Raw genomic sequence first — 12,099 nt, 5'->3', positions numbered from 1 at the left:
CAGAAACCTGGCTTCGACTCCACCAATTTCACAAACTTTGCCCCATCTCCAATTTACCCTTCATCTCCAAAATTATAGAAAAGTTTGTTTGTTGCGTCCCTCTCAACTCCCCAAACATCTCATCCATAGTATCTATGAACAGGTTAATTCCAGTTTCTGCCGCCTGAAACAGCCCCACTCAAAATCACTAACGACCTCTTGTAGCTTCTGGTTTGCTCGCAATTCTCATTCTTCTCATCTTCCCTTCTACATTTGACACCATCTCTCACATCATTCTTCTTGACATGATTTTTTTCTATCGGTATCACCCACACTCTTGAAAAATGGTTCACCCCCCATCTGTTTGGCCACACACAATTTTTAAAATTCGGTTCTCACTAATCAAAAACTCTCTGTCTCTGTCGGTGTGCCCTAGGGCTATATACTGGGGCCACACTTTTTTTTTATCAACTACTGTATTCTCTCCCTCGGTTCAATTTCCCGTAAACTTAAAATCTATTATCACTATTACGTGGCCTTCACCCAGCAATACATTTCTTCAAAACCATCATACCTTCTTGCATCATCCTCTCTCACCCTCTGCTTACAAGAAATCAATTCATGGATCTCATCAAATTTCCTTCACCTTGATAGCTGTCAAACAGACATTCTACTTGGAACCCTCTTCACGCTCACGAATTGTAATAATTTCTCTTTCCATCAACAATGTATTGATCTCGCCCTCCCCTCTGGTTAAGAGTCTGGGTTATACCCAATGGCACACTCTCCTTACGCTCTCATAATAATGATATCACCCGATCAGCCAAATTTAATCTACGTGTAAGTTTTGTTGTGTTTTCGCAAAAAATTATAAAAGAATTAAGGATTAGTAGGTTCGCCTGCGTGAGCTCAGTGGAGTGTATAAATTGAGACGGACAACAAAAGTGTTTTATATTGCCAGCTTTAGTGTGGAAAAAAATAACTTTTATACATATAAAATAAATAAATAAATAAATAAATAAATAATTAATTAAAAAAAAAAAAAAAAAAAAAGATTTAGCATATATACACAAACTGGGTATTAAATTTGGCCAATAATCAACTCAATATTATTTGGTTTTGGGTGCACCCTTCCAAGTTAAAATGTTTATGAAGTACCATTCAGTCAAATTGGAATTTCTAAATTTCAAACTCTTGAACCCCAAAAAATGTGGCACAATTATGAGCTTCTAATACCTTACCGTAGCTCGCCATCCAAGTCCAGACAGATGGTCCAATGACCAATCTGATGCAAAGACCAGTGGAAACAAGTTCTAAGAAAAAAAAAAACTGACCGATTGCTCCGACCGTGTTTTGAACACAGTTGGGCTTCATTTTGTCAATCCACGCGTTGGTTTTGATGTTTTTTCTTTTCTGTTGATAAGCTCTTCAGGTTGTGTGTTCACTCAGCTTTTAGGCAGTTCCCTCTGTCTGTCTGCGTCGCAGTTCAATTGTGATCTAAAACCCATCGTGCTACCTACTGAAACATACGAGGGCAGGACTTCCTGCCATATTAGCAACTAAGAGGCTGAATTATTGTTTGCAATCAATATTTTTTTCCTCTCAATACCTTGATGAAAATAATTCTAATTAAATGTGAAATTTATGAAACATTGAAGTACACAATTTTTGTGCACTTTTGTCATGTGGGTTACATACGCAATAATGCTCGCCTCTGCCATTCTTTCTTTAGTGCCACCCTTATCTGCAGCCTAGTCACTTCCCGGATTGACTATTGCAAGTCACTCTTTTTTGGTCTACCTAACAAATCCCTCTAGAAACTGCAGCTCCTCCAAAACTCAGCAGATCGCTTATGACATGGACCCCTGCCTCACACCAAATCACCCCCATCCTCTGTAAATTCTTCTTATAAAGCAACAAATCAACCTTTTTCTTAACCAATTAATTGACTAATTGGTATGAAATAGTAATAAAATGTTACCAAATATGTTTCTAAATCCCCTTAAATAGTAGTTTGAGACCACCCACTTCCAGTGACCGTATTAAGTGAAGTAAATTTGGCTGAGTATTTCGGAAAAAATCTTTTTCAATTACGTTTTAAAAATACATTTGAATTGAAAAATGTGTCAAAGATCCGGTAACTAAGTGTGACTAAATTCAGACCAGACATCATAAAGACAATTATCAAGTTTATATGCAATTCTAAAAGCTTCTATGAAATTTGGGTCTCCTTCGTCACTGTACATTCAGCTCCCCCTGAGAACAGCGCCCCACCTCCAGATGTGACCGCTGTTGCACTTCCACCCAGAGGCCCCCGAGTTGACTTGCCCTCCAACGCAACGGTCCGTGGTATGAATCGAGGACAGAGCCGGTCCAGCATGATGGAGACTGCAGACGGTAATCGACCACCTTGTGATTTTTTATTTGCGTTTGCGATATGTCAGCCTGCCTCTAAATCTCGCTCTCAATTGAATTCTGACTGTTCCATTAATTGGACTGTACTGCTTTCTTCTGCTTTCACTGTTTTTCTGCCCTGTCACATGTTTTTGACTGGCTGATAGGAAGAATTAATCTCCAGAGTAAGGAAACCCATTCATGTATATTGTCCGCAGCCTTGTCTTCGCTGTTTTTACCTGTTTTCTCCCTATTGTGTGTATTTACCGCATATAGAAATTGAAACACACGATGGACATGCAGTCCCCGTCCAAAAACACTCTTGACCCCACTCTCACCTTGTTTTCCTTGTGATGATCCCACTCAACGTGTGCTGCTTTTTATTCCCAAACTTGACAACAATGAATTCAAGACAAATGTAAGATGAGTCAAATTTTGCGGGTTGAGGAGCAGCAGACTATGAGATGATACAACTCTCAAACAAACAGCTAGAGATTGGTTAGTGCACGACGTGTGCACAAGAGTGTGTGTGACCATGTCCTGCAATTTCACCCAACCCTCCACCACCTCTATCCCTTGGCCTTGTAGGAGTTCCAGTGAACAGCAGGGTGTCCACTAAGATCCAGCAACTTCTCAACACACTGAAAAGACCAAAGAGGCCCCCACTTAGTGAGTTCTTCACTGACGACTCGGAAGAGATAGTAGAAGGTGAGACACTACAGTTGTTCATTCTTTCATACACATGCACATACAAAAGAGTAGATATGCCCATTGACAACAATTGATACACAGCATGACAGTGGTATGAAAAAATATCTGAACCTTTTGGAATTTCTCACATTTCTGCATAAAATCACCATCAAATGTGATATGATCTTTGTCAAAATCACACAGATGAAAACACAGTGTTTGCTATAACTTAAAACACCCAAACATTTATAGGTTTTCATATTTTAATGAAGATAGTATGCAAACAATGGCAGAAGGGAATAAAATAAGTCAATGAACCATCACATTTAATATATTGTGGCCCGCCCTTTGGCAGCAATAACTTCAACCAGACACTTCCTGTAGCGGCAGATCAGTTTGGCACATCAATCAGGACTAATCTTGGCTCATTCTTCTCTACAAAACTGCTGTAGTTCAGTCAGATTTTTGGGATGTCTGGCATGAATCACTGTCTTTAGGTCATGCCACAGCATTTTAATGGGGTTGAAGTCGGGAATTTGACTTGGCCACTCCAGAACGTGTATTTTGTTCTTCTGAAACCATTGAAGTGAAGTTGGTTTACTTCTGTGTTTTGGATCATTATCTTGTTGCAGCATCCATCGTCTTTTTAGCTTCAACTGTCTGACAGACATCCTGAAACTTTTGAATTCATTCTTCCATTAATGATTGCAAGTTGTCCAGGCCCCGAGGTAGCGAAAAAGCCCCAAATCAAGATGCTCCCTTCACCATGCTTCACGGTGAGGATGAGGTGTTGATGTTGATGAGCTGTTCCATTTTTCCCCCACACATGATGCTGTGTGTTACTCCCAAACAATTCAGTTTTGCCAAAACTTCTTTTGAGTGTCCAAGTTCTTTTTTGCGAACATTAAACGAGCACCAATGGTTTTTTTTAGACAGCAGTGGCTTCCTCCGTGAAGTCCTCCCATGAACACCATTTTTGGCCATAGTTTTACATATAGTTGATGTGTGCACAGAGATATTGGACTGTGCCAGTGATTTCTGTAAGTCTTTAGCAGACACTCTAGGGTTCTTTTTTACCTCTCTCAGTATTCTGCGCTAAACTATTGGCGTCATCTTTGGTGGATGGCCACCAAAGATGGGAGAGAAGCAACAGTGCCAAACTCTCTTTATTTAAAGACAACTTCTCAGACTGTCGATTGATGAACATCCAGACTTTTGGAGATGGTTTTGTATCTTTTCCCAGCTTTATACAAATCAACAGTCCTTGATCGCTGGTCTTCAGACAGCTCTTTAGACTGAGCCATGATACACATCAGACAATGCTTCCCATTAAGACAATTCTTCCCAGGTGTGTGTGTTTTATAGTGGGCAGGGTAGGTTTAAACCACTCAGCAGTGATTGGGAACATACCTGACTTAAATTGTTTGGTAAAAATTGGTTTCAATTGATCTTTAAGTCTCCTTAAGCAGAGGCTTCACTTACTTATTGTCCCCCCTTCTGTCATTGTTGGCATCCTATCCTCATTAAAATATGAAAACCTATAAATGTTTGCGTGTTTTTAGTTAAAGCAAACACTGTTTTCATCTGTGTGATATTGACAAAGATTATATCACATTTGATTGTGATTTAATGCGGAAATGTGAGAAATTCCAAAAAGTTCACATACTTCTTCATACCACTGTAGATCAGCTGTCACACTTGATGCCTGTAAAAAAATGTGCAAAAAAGTTGATTTTCCAATTTGAATTGTCATTGTTTTGCTGCTTTTTCTCAAATGTGTTCCACTGTTTAATGCACTTGTGGTGTAATAATGCTGCTTTGATATTCTGGTGAACTCAGTCCCACAGCCAGACCCCAACACACCCAAGCCAGAGGGCCGACAGATCATCCCAGTGAAGGGCGAGCCTTTGGGGGTGGTCAGTAACTGGCCCCCAGCCTTGCAGGCTGCATTGGCCAGATGGGGGGCCACGCAGGGGAAAAGTCCTGCCCTAACAGCTCTCGACATCACAGGCAAACCGCTCTACACGCTGACTTATGGTGAGACCCATCAGTATTAATATCAGAATATTGACAATAATTCTATGCAACAAACTGAGTTTATACACCAAAATTATGGCTGCTAATTTTGCCTCCGTTGTTGAATAATTTATCTTTGGCAGCATTTAAATATGTAATCCTTACGCTTTCCATCTCTGTTACTTAGGGAAGCTGTGGAGTCGCAGTGTGAAACTTGCATACACTCTTCTAAACAAGTTGGGCAACAAAAATGAGCAGATTCTTAAACCTGGGGACAGGGTGAGAACACAAAAGAGTCACACAAGCTTTACATCCACAATAGAATAGATGTATTAATTGATTGCCTTTTGTTTTTCGTTTATTAGTTAGCAGATTTCTCAAGTACTACATTTTCCTTTAAGGGGTACCACGGATAGAAAGACATGTAGTTCTTATAAGATATATGTTAGTATGAGTTATAATAATTTGATATTAAAATCTCGTAATATTTTCGTTTTGATAAAGGTCGTCAGTGTTGTTGGCGTCGCAGGGCGGTGACGTCACATGGGTACGCTGCTAGAATTCCACTGTGTCGCTCTTTAACTACATAAACATATCATCGGTTCTGCCCTTTCAATTTGAACCTGAGTGGAACATTAATGAGAAGGACAGCAAAAGCAAAATGAACAGGAAAGACGGGATTGGACTAGTAGCGTTCATGTGTCAAGTTCGCTAGTGACAGTACTCTCCTGTTCTAGTGAAGAGAGCAGGAGAGTGTTTGATGTCAAAAACTGTCTGCAGATCTTCGCAGTAAACTATTGCATATGACGTCTTTCCTTATTATTGTCACGTAAAAGCGTTGTCCAGATCGATCATCATCCTGCCGGTGTTCTCAGACTTATCAGACGTTGCTCCTGTAGCTTGCTTCCCGGTGAATTGGCGACACGGAAAACGAATGAATAAATGTTTTAAACATAGTTTGATTGCTGGGTATTTGTGTCATTTTCTGCCCAACAGATTATAATGAGGCCTCATTTTGCACATTGAGATCTAGGGTGATGTGGTGTAAGGCAGAGAGAAAGGAGAGTGGATACAGGCGTTGAGATTCGTAGCTAGGGTCGTGCCGTTTATTGGCATAAGCTTTGGCAACTCCTCCTTCACAACATACAATTGAACATAAGTATCATGTAATGAATATACAACAAATATAATATTCATATCTCTCAAAAAATAATGTTCACAAAAAGAAAAGTGCTTCAATCTGTATTAATGAGGCTCTACTCTTATACAGTTAAACAACAATACAAAGCGAACTGACGTTCACGAATTCACAATCAAAATAGTTACGCAAAATACACATAAAACTTAACCAGACTGAGGTTAAACTCTAAACATTTTAGCAACTCGTTTAGCTCAATAAATACACTAGATGGCGATATTTAGTCACAATATACAAACTATGATGCTGGGAGCCATTATTAGGTGTCTTGCCGACACAACATACAATTGAGCATAAAGCACAATGGACCCGCACTAGGGAATAAAAAGAAAACTGCGGCGTCAGTCAAGGGACAAAACGCACTTATTGGCTTGATCTCTAATTAATTTAAAATTTGCCATTAACACCTTGTGGCATATTTAAATCACTACCTTACATAGTTAAAGAGTGACACTGTGGAAGTACGGTCAGCGTGGCCAGGTGACGTCACCACCCTGCGACGTCAACAACAATGGCGAGCTGCTAGTTAATTTTTTGGTTTAAAATTATGCAATTTTTATTCAAACGAAAACATAAGAGGGGTTTTAATACCAAATTATAATAACTCGTACTAACATTTATCTTTAAAGAAATATATATCTTTCTATCAGTGGTACCCTTTAAAATTTGTGGAATGTCGTCATGTGTTTTATTACAAATTTTGCTACAAATATTGGACTGAGAGGCGGCACATTGGATGAGTGGCTAGCATGGCTGCCTCATAGTTCTGAGATCAGAGATTTAATCCCGGGTTTAGGACTTCATGTGTGGTGTATACATGTCCTCTCCATGCCGATATTGAGTTTCTCTTGGTACTCCGGTCTCCCCCTGCATTCCAAAGACACACACGGTAGGCTGATTGACCACTTTAAATTGTCGCTAGGTATGAGTGTGCGCGTGACTGGTTGTTTGTCTCCTTGCGCCAGCAATTAGCTGGCAACTATTAAGGGTGTTTCCTGCCTACTGCAGTCACCTGGGATAGGCTCTAGCACCCCGCGACCCTCGTGAAGATAAGCGTGACATAAGATGAGTGAATGTGTTGGACAGAGGAAAGCTTCCCGTCTGTCTATTCTTCATGTCCAATTAATTTTGCCATTAGACATAATGCTAACTAACAAAATGACGGACAAACAAATCGAATGCGGGTATCCTTTTTTTTGTCTTGATCCCCCTAATTCTTGTGTAATGACATTACAGACTATTCTTATGTTATCCTCAGTGGTTACTCACATTCGGACTCACAAAAAAAAATTACTAATCAGTGTTGTTAATATTGGAGTTAGAATATAACGGCGTTATTAACTAGGGATGTCCCGATCCAGGTTTTTACACTTCCGATATCCGATATCCGATACCGATACTGGCCGATACCAATACCAACCTATCTGAGCATGTGTTAAAGTTTATAAAGTTATTTAGCCTCCTTACTTAGTTGTCAGACTCATGTTGAAAAAGGTTTTAGTACTCTTGATAACAACTAGCCAGCTGAATTAGGTGAGTTTGAATAACACACAACGGTTGGTAACAAGAAACTGACCTGTTTATTCAGTGACAAACACAAAACATTATAAATAACAAACAGAAATGGCATACTCAGTAAAACATGCAAATAATATTGTAAACAGTCTTAAAAAAGCAAAACATACCAACAACCTCAGTGGAAAATCCCACAAATCCCCCAAGCTATTAGATGCTTTTAATGTTTCGTGCATTAGTTACAAAAATTGTATAAAAAGCCTCTCAGGTTTAAATAAACGACTATTTCAGTATCAAGTTAACATTTTAAAACAGTCAATAAAATACTCAAGTCCCCATTCTGTATCAGCAGCTTTAAACTACATTCAATTCATTTAATTTTGCGAATCAACTGTTAAAGTTGTTAAAATTGCTCCCGTTATTCCATAATTTCCCTTCTGTCTACTTTCGACATGTGAAAGTTTTAAAACTGTTTTGCCGATTTAGGAGTATTTTAGATAAAAAGTTAATTAGCTTCGCTTGGAAGGTTCACAACAGCCTACTAGGGAAGTCTCCTGCTTTAAGATGGCGGCTGTTTACTAACGCATCTGGTTTTCAATACTTCACTGTTGCTGACGCAGTCGAGTCTGTCGTTTTGCATCTACTTCTATATACATATGATATCTATTATCTCCAGTAAAACGACGTTGACGTAGTTTGTAGCGGGTATCAGCAGCAGTCAGGTATTCTTGTGTTTTTTATCCAGCGGCATGAGTTGAGCTAAAGCCGTGAGTTGAGCATTGGCATTACCCGGGTCTATGACAAGCATTAGGTATACTTTCGGGACGCAATGCGGTCCCGAAAGTACCGCATTGCACCGAAAGTAAATGAGAAACTGACCGCATTGCGTCCCGAAGACCGCGCGGTGTATTAGTTCCGCTTTACTTGACATATTTCAATAATCGGAATTTGGATGTTTGTGAATCGTTCTCAAATCTTCCACGGCCGAATCGCTAAGGATGTAATGACGGCTGGGCATGTTGTACCGTGGTTCTAATTGTTGGATGGTGCGTCTTTACTCACGTGAGATAATGGCTCGTCATCCAGAATCAATTCTTCGGCAATGACTCTTGTTATTCCCTGGGCTTTGGGACTGTCGAGTGCCAGTTTGTCACGCATAGCAAAAGTTTCTGCCAGTGTTAGTTGCGTAGAACCTTTCTTTTTGTCTTCGGTTTTCTTTACATACTCCTCATATTGTTTGTGGTGGTATGTCGCTAAATGCTTGATTAGGTTGGTTGTATTAAAACTTCTTACAGCTTTACCACTACGCTTGACTCTATTGTGGCATATGTTGCACTCTGCCTCTTCTGCTTTGTCGTCCTTTAAGGTGAAATGATCCCACACAGCTGACATTTTTACCGATGAAGTCTCTCGGTAAATTGGGAGACGGTAGTGTAAATGTAGTGTGTTGAAGGTGTGCCGTAAAATGCAGACCGGATTTTAGGGAAACCGAAGCAAAAACTGGATGGAAATGATGAAACAGTTTGAAACTTACACATGTCGAAAGTAGACAGAAGGGAACTAATGCAATAACGCAATTTTAACAACTTTAACGGTTGATTCAGAATTTTTTTTTTTTTTTTTTCCCGAGAAAAAAATAACATGAAAATTGTCACTAGTTACTTTGCCAAGAAATTAATTACTTTCAGGTAATTGAGTTACTAACGCAATTACTTTTTGGGAGAAGTAATTTGTAACTGTAATTAATTACTTTTTTAAAGTAAGATTAACAACACTGGTTTTTATAATGTGATTGTTAAGTTGTTGGTGTTTGGATTTTTTCAAAACACCAACCAACTTTCCATTTAATGCCTTTGCAGGTGGCACTTGTGTACCCCAATAGTGACCCTGGTATGTTCTGGGTGGCTTTCTATGGCTGCCTCCTCGCTGAGGTCATACCTGTTCCAATAGAGGTGCCACTCTCCCGCAAGGTGAGGTGTTTATTAAAGGTACTTATTCCTTAGGAATGAAGAGAATAAACGTTTGCTTGTGTGTATGTCTGTGTTGGACGTCCAGGATGCAGGCATCAGCCAGGTGGGATTTCTTCTAGGCAGTTGTGGTGTGGGCCTGGCACTGACCAGCGAGATATGTCTGAAGGGTCTACCCAAGACCCCCACTGGAGAAATAATGCAGTTCAAAGGTAAGTACAAGGATGTAAAATCATAACAGCAGTAATGATGACTGTTTGTCTACGTTTCTTTCATCTCAAGCATCTACACAATTGGCCAAATTCTTTATGATTGTCATATGAAAACAGCTCACCAGTATGAAAAAGTATCTGAACCTTTTGTAATTTCTCACATTTCTGCATAAAATCACCATCAAATGTGATCTGATCTTTGTCAAAATCACACAGATGAAAATACAGTGTCTGCTTTAACTAAAATGACCCAAACATTTATAGGTTTTCATATTTTAATGATAGCATGCAAACAATGACAGAAGGGGGAAAATAAGGAAGTGAACCCCCTGCCTAAGGAGACTTAAAGAGCAATTGACACCAAGTTTGACCAAACATTTTAAGTCAGTTGTGTGCCCAATCACTGATGAGTGGTTTAAAACAGCCCTGCCCACTATAAAACACACACCTGGTAAGAAATGTCTTGATGAAAAGCATTGTCTGATGTGCATCATGGCTCGGTCAAAAGAGCTGTCTGAAGACCTGCGACCAAGGATTGTTGATTTGTATAAAGTTGGGAAATGATACAAAACCCTCACTAAAAGTCTGGATATTCATCAATCGACAGTGGCCGTCCACCAAAGTTCAGTGCAGAATACTCAGAGAGGTAAAAAAGACCTCTAGAGTGTCTGCCAAAGACTTACAAAAATCACTGACACAGTCCAATATCTCTGGGCACACATCAACTATATGTAAAACTATGTCCAAGAATGATGTCCATGGAGGACTCCGCGGAGGAAGCCTAAAAAAGACTAAAGAAAACATTATTGCTTGTTTAATGTTTGCAAAACGGCACTTGGACACTCCACAGAAGTTTCGGCAAAATATTTAGTCGACTGATGTAACCAAAGTTGAATTTTTTGGGAGAAACACAACGTCATGTGTCGAGTAAAAATGGAACAGGTCACCAACATCAACACCTCTTCCCCACCATGAAGCATAGTGGAGGGAGCATCATGATTTAGGGCTGTTTTGCTACCTCGGGGCATGGACAACTTGCAATCATTAATGGAAGAATGAATTCAAAGGTTTATCAGAATGTTTTGCAGGAAAACCTGAGGCCGTCTGTCAGACAGTTGAAGCTAAAAGAGGATGGATGCTGTAACAAGACAATTATCCAAAACACAGAAGTAAATCTGCTTAAGAATGGATTCAGAAGAACAAAATACACATTCTAGAAGGGCCAAGTCAAAGTGACTGTGGCATGACCTAAAGACAGCGATTCATGCCAGACATCCCAGGAATCTGACTGAACTACAACAGTTTTTTAGAGAAGAATGGGCAAAGATTATTCATGATCGATGTGCCAGACTGATCTGCAGCTACCAGAAGCGTCTGGTTGAAGTTATTGCTGTCAAAGGGGGGCCACAAAATATAAAATGTGATTGTTCACTTACTTGTTTGTTCCCCCTTCTGTCATTGTTTGTAGAGGCGTGCGAAATTTCCGACTCTTAGATTATTCGCAATTCGGCCATGGAAGATTCCAGAACGATTCACAAACTTTCAAATTCCGATTATTGAATTATACCAGGTAAAGCGGAAGTAAAACACAGTCAGCGCGGTCTTTGGGACGCAATGAGGAACGGACCGAGAGTAAATGTCATGTTCAACTCATGCCGCTAGATAAAAAAAACAATCATACCTGACTGCGGCCGACAGCCGCCACAAAAAACGCCCGGTTGCTAGTTGCTACAAACAAACGGCTACAGTAGATGTCATATATATGTAGAACTAGATGCAAAAGGACAGACGACAGCGGTGTTAGAACATGTATTATTGAACAGAGATGCGAAATGACGGACTTGCCGGTGTTAGTAAACAGCCGCCATCTTAAAGCAGTAGACTTCTCTAGAAGGCTCTGTTGTAGCGAATCTAATTAACTTTTTATCTAAAATACTCCTAAATCGGCAAAATCTTGTCTTGAATCTATCTTTAAATGATGAAACAGTTTTAAAACTTTGACATGTCAAAAGTAGACAGAAGGGAAATTATGGAATAACGGGAGCAACTTTAACAACTGTAACAGTTGATTCACGACAATAAATTAATTGAATGTAGTTTAAAGCTGCTGATACAGAACGGGGACTGG

At 39.7% G+C, this 12,099-nt stretch overlaps 1 protein-coding gene across 5 annotated transcripts in view; it reads left to right on the top strand.

The window, feature by feature from the left end:
• dip2bb (disco-interacting protein 2 homolog Bb) overlaps nucleotides 1-12,099 on the top strand; it is a 145,589-nt gene that overhangs the window by 92,246 nt on the left and 41,244 nt on the right. For 3 of the 5 annotated variants that reach the window (XM_057845156.1, XM_057845154.1, XM_057845158.1), the window contains exons 6-12: nucleotides 2,230-2,376; nucleotides 2,541-2,558; nucleotides 2,962-3,081; nucleotides 4,903-5,100; nucleotides 5,267-5,358; nucleotides 9,652-9,762; nucleotides 9,848-9,971. In XM_057845156.1, coding sequence (XP_057701139.1) covers nucleotides 2,230-2,376; nucleotides 2,541-2,558; nucleotides 2,962-3,081; nucleotides 4,903-5,100; nucleotides 5,267-5,358; nucleotides 9,652-9,762; nucleotides 9,848-9,971 — 810 coding nt within the window. The remainder of the gene's footprint in view (nucleotides 1-2,229; nucleotides 2,377-2,540; nucleotides 2,559-2,961; nucleotides 3,082-4,902; nucleotides 5,101-5,266; nucleotides 5,359-9,651; nucleotides 9,763-9,847; nucleotides 9,972-12,099) is intronic. The other 2 variants (XM_057845157.1, XM_057845155.1) reach the window with 1 other exon arrangement.

Source organism: Corythoichthys intestinalis, chromosome 9, assembly GCF_030265065.1.
Source record: "Corythoichthys intestinalis isolate RoL2023-P3 chromosome 9, ASM3026506v1, whole genome shotgun sequence".
Taxonomy (NCBI): domain Eukaryota; kingdom Metazoa; phylum Chordata; class Actinopteri; order Syngnathiformes; family Syngnathidae; genus Corythoichthys; species Corythoichthys intestinalis.
Note: the sequence above shows the minus strand (reverse complement) of the source record. Positions and strands in the feature narration are given on the sequence as shown.